The following is a 3436-nucleotide window of genomic DNA, read 5'->3' as shown; positions in this document are numbered from 1 at the left end:
CAGTTAACACATCCCTTAGACCCTCCCTCACCTCCCCCACCCCTGAGTTACCCCCACCCTACCCCATATCCGAATCCCTCGTGAACAACTGAAAGCAAAATCCAAATAGGAGAGAGAGAGAGAGAGAGAGAGAGAGAACTTCACCAGGCACCCCGTCGCTATCTGCTTTGACTGCTTACAAGGGGTGTGCCTGGAAGAAAATGAATACAAATCTGCGATTGATTTTCATAATGTTTCTGCGGTGTTTGAAAACCAATCGTTTGAACCTCTGAGATCTTACCTAAGTGAACCACTCCTACGCTTCTAAGTGCTCCAAACTGATATATGACAATATCTACTTTGGATCACGTGTCCTGGAGAGAGCGACTAAGACGGATAGCGCGTCATCTCGCCTTCCCAAATTTTTCCCCCTCTGCACAACGGATCCAAAACATCTATCTATAGGAGCAAGAAAAGGAGAAAGATGTTTAACTCAGTGAACCTAGGAAACTTCTGCTCCCAGTCGCGCAAGGAGCGGAGCGCCGACTTCGGAGACCGAGCAGGCTGCGCTTCCAATCTCTACCTCCCCAGCTGCACCTATTACGTCCCAGAATTTTCGACTGTGTCATCTTTCCTGCCACAGGCCCCCTCTCGCCAGATCTCCTACCCTTACTCCACGAACCTCTCGCAAGTGCAGCCAGTGCGAGAGGTCTCCTACGGGCTAGACCCCTCGAATAAATGGCACCATAGAAGCAATTACGCCTCGTGTTATTCCGCAGAAGAGCTGATGCACCGAGAGTGCATCCCGCCTTCCACCATGACCGAAATGCTAATGAAAAACGAGAGCGTCTACAGCCACCACCACCACCCCAGCTCCAACCACCCGGCGTCCACGGGCTTCTATTCCAGCATGAACAAGAACAGCGTGCTCCCGCAAGGCTTCGACCGGTTCTTCGAAAACGCCTACTGCTCCGCCGAGAACCCGCCGGAGACCTGTCTGCAGAAGAGCGAGAGCAAACTGGAGACCGACTCCCAGCCCACCGCGCTGTCATCCCGCGGCGACCAAGGCGTGGACCCGGAAGACGAAGAGGAAAACACCAACCCGGGCTCGACAGCTTCATCCTCCTCTGTCAACAAGGAAGGGAGCAAAACCAGCAACTCGAGTAGGTAGAGAGAGCAGTAAATGGAAAGGTTAAGGGACTAGCCCGCTGTTTTGTCGGTCAAATTTTATGTGGAGTTTTATAAGCATTCAAAGGATTTTATTATAACCTACAAAGCTCTTTCTTGCAACGAGAAGAATTTTTACGATGGGAAAGCCTCTTTGAGAAAAATGGAGATGTTAGGCGCAGACACAGTATCTCAGAGTCTGTGAAATTTTAAAAGCACACCATGGTGACAAATATTAACTTTGATCATGAACTTACATGAGCATTTTAAAAGGATTTGGTCCCGGGCTTCTGAGGGTAAAAGGCAATTGGGCAGAACACTGCTCTAGCTTCCTGTCCTCTCGAGGAGGCAAGGAGAGATGCATGCAAGGGGTGTGTGTGTGAATTTTCCCCCACTGAAAATTCATGTCCAAATTTAAATATCTATATATAGCTAGCTATCGATAGATAGACATATAGATATTGTTAGGATTGTTAGGAATATGAGGAAGGGGAATGCAACATTTTCATGCGATCACGGCATGGTACTTTTTCTTCTTTTCTCTAAGATTGCCCTAAGCCTGGACTGAATTCCCTGGGTGTTTTTTTATTTTATTTTTAAAGTATAATTTTATTTTTGTCATTGAAGGTGTTTAATTCACCTTAAAAAGCTATCCATCTATCTACACACACACACAATGTATAAGGTATCTCAGAGAGAGAGAGAGAGAGAGAGAGAGAGATGATATGGATTTCTTTTTTAAAAAATAAAAACGGAATCTAAATCTAAGCAACTGATCAAGCAAGTGTCCTGGTGATGTTTATTTTCATTCATAAATGAATGGACCTTTAAATACTGTATGAACTTTTATATGTGTATGTGTTGTGTGTGTGTGTGTGTGTACACACACACACTGTATTTGCAATTCTGTTTGACGCCTTGGGGAACACATTGCTTCCTTTTTGACTGATTGGCTCTCTTGCTTTGATTTTCTTTGCGTGTAAATATGTGTGTGTACACGCGGAGGGTATGTGGAGGGTGGCATTCCAGCTAATCAAAAACTTATGCAGAACGTAATGCCTAGTTCTTCATAGTTCCAACATTGCTCATGGTGACTCTATGGTAAGGCTGCAGATTTGCCGTTTGGTCGTAGGCTTCCCCACTGCCCCAGTGGCTCTACTCAGGTTCCCCAGCAATTCCTGTAGATTACTGCACTCAGGGATCACGCTTGGAACGCCAAAAAACAGGGGTGGGGATGATCATGTATTCCAAACTTAACAGGGAAGGTTGTCTCCGCGGCTGTGTGATGCTACACACGCCTGTTAGGATGTTACACATGACGTAGGATGTGGTTCCAGGCATATATGTGAAACTATGTATGTGAGCTCGGGGCGGGGGGGATGTTGCTGTTTCATTTGCTTAGTTATTTTCATTCCCTTCTGCTTGTATTTCTCTCTCTCTCTCCCCTTAAAGGTGCCCCCCGTACAAGAAAGAAGCGGTGTCCCTACTCGAAATTCCAAATCAGAGAGCTAGAGAGAGAATTTTTCTTCAATGTCTATATAAACAAAGAGAAAAGGCTGCAGCTATCTAGGATGTTGAATCTCACTGATCGACAGGTTAAAATTTGGTTTCAGAACAGAAGGATGAAAGAAAAAAAACTAAGCAGAGACCGCCTGCAGTATTTCTCCGGAAATCCCTTATTGTGAACCACTTTTGTAAAAAAAAGAAAAAAAAGAAGAAATAAATTAAAAATTTTAAAAAAAATTAAAATTAAAATTCTTCTGCTCGTTGAAGTATTCTGTGTATGAAGAAGGGACGTTGTTGCAAGCACGATTTGACTGTGGAGTCTACAAGCAACCCTCAGAGTTTTAAACCTTTTCCTTCCTTCCTTATGTTTGTATGTTTGGGACCTGTTGGGGTGTCAAAAAAGGAGTCACTGATACTCCCCCCACTCCCATTCCCTAAACGTTGAAAAGGACTTGGATACTGTATGAACTTTTAATTTAACGTTTAGTCTCGAAGAATTGGATTTATTTTTATTATGATGCTTTTGTTCTTTTTTCATGGTCATCATTATCATCTCTGAATCGTCTATGTTCGTTGGAAGCAACCACAGTGCTTTGTTCAGAAAAAGTAGTATTCTATTTGTCCCGATTTTGATATGCAAGTTGACGATATGTCTACACAAAACTGCCCCCTCCCCAGCAAAGGCTCCCTGTCTTCAGTTGGGAGGAGGGCTTTGTGTGAGTATGTGTGCAGGTGTGAGTGTGTATGTGAGTATGTGAGTATATACCCACACATGTTCATCCTT

The 3436-nt window shown here is 44.2% G+C and overlaps 1 protein-coding gene across 1 annotated transcript; it reads left to right on the top strand.

Moving 5' to 3' along the window:
- Nucleotides 1-463: 463 nt before the first annotated feature.
- On the top strand, nucleotides 464-2831 carry HOXC11 (homeobox C11). Its single transcript, XM_084832299.1, has 2 exons — nucleotides 464-1142; nucleotides 2599-2831. The coding sequence occupies exons 1-2, from the start codon at nucleotides 464-466 to the stop codon at nucleotides 2829-2831; spliced, it is 912 nt and encodes a 303-aa protein (XP_084688425.1).
- The last annotated feature ends 605 nt before the right edge of the window (nucleotides 2832-3436 follow it).

The sequence above is a fragment of the Heloderma suspectum genome, chromosome 2, assembly GCF_057233095.1.
Source record: "Heloderma suspectum isolate Gila_16-S chromosome 2, 16-S_ref, whole genome shotgun sequence".
NCBI classification, from domain to species: domain Eukaryota; kingdom Metazoa; phylum Chordata; class Lepidosauria; order Squamata; family Helodermatidae; genus Heloderma; species Heloderma suspectum.
This window is presented reverse-complemented; position numbering and strand designations above follow the sequence as displayed.

Coding starts and splice junctions, on each gene's coding strand:
- HOXC11 (XM_084832299.1), top strand. CDS start 464: ATGTTTAACTCAGTGAACCTAGGAAACTTCTGCTCCCAGTCGCGCAAG. Junction 1,143..2,598: donor GAGCAAAACCAGCAACTCGA/GTAGGTAGAGAG, acceptor CTCCCCTTAAAG/GTGCCCCCCGTACAAGAAAG.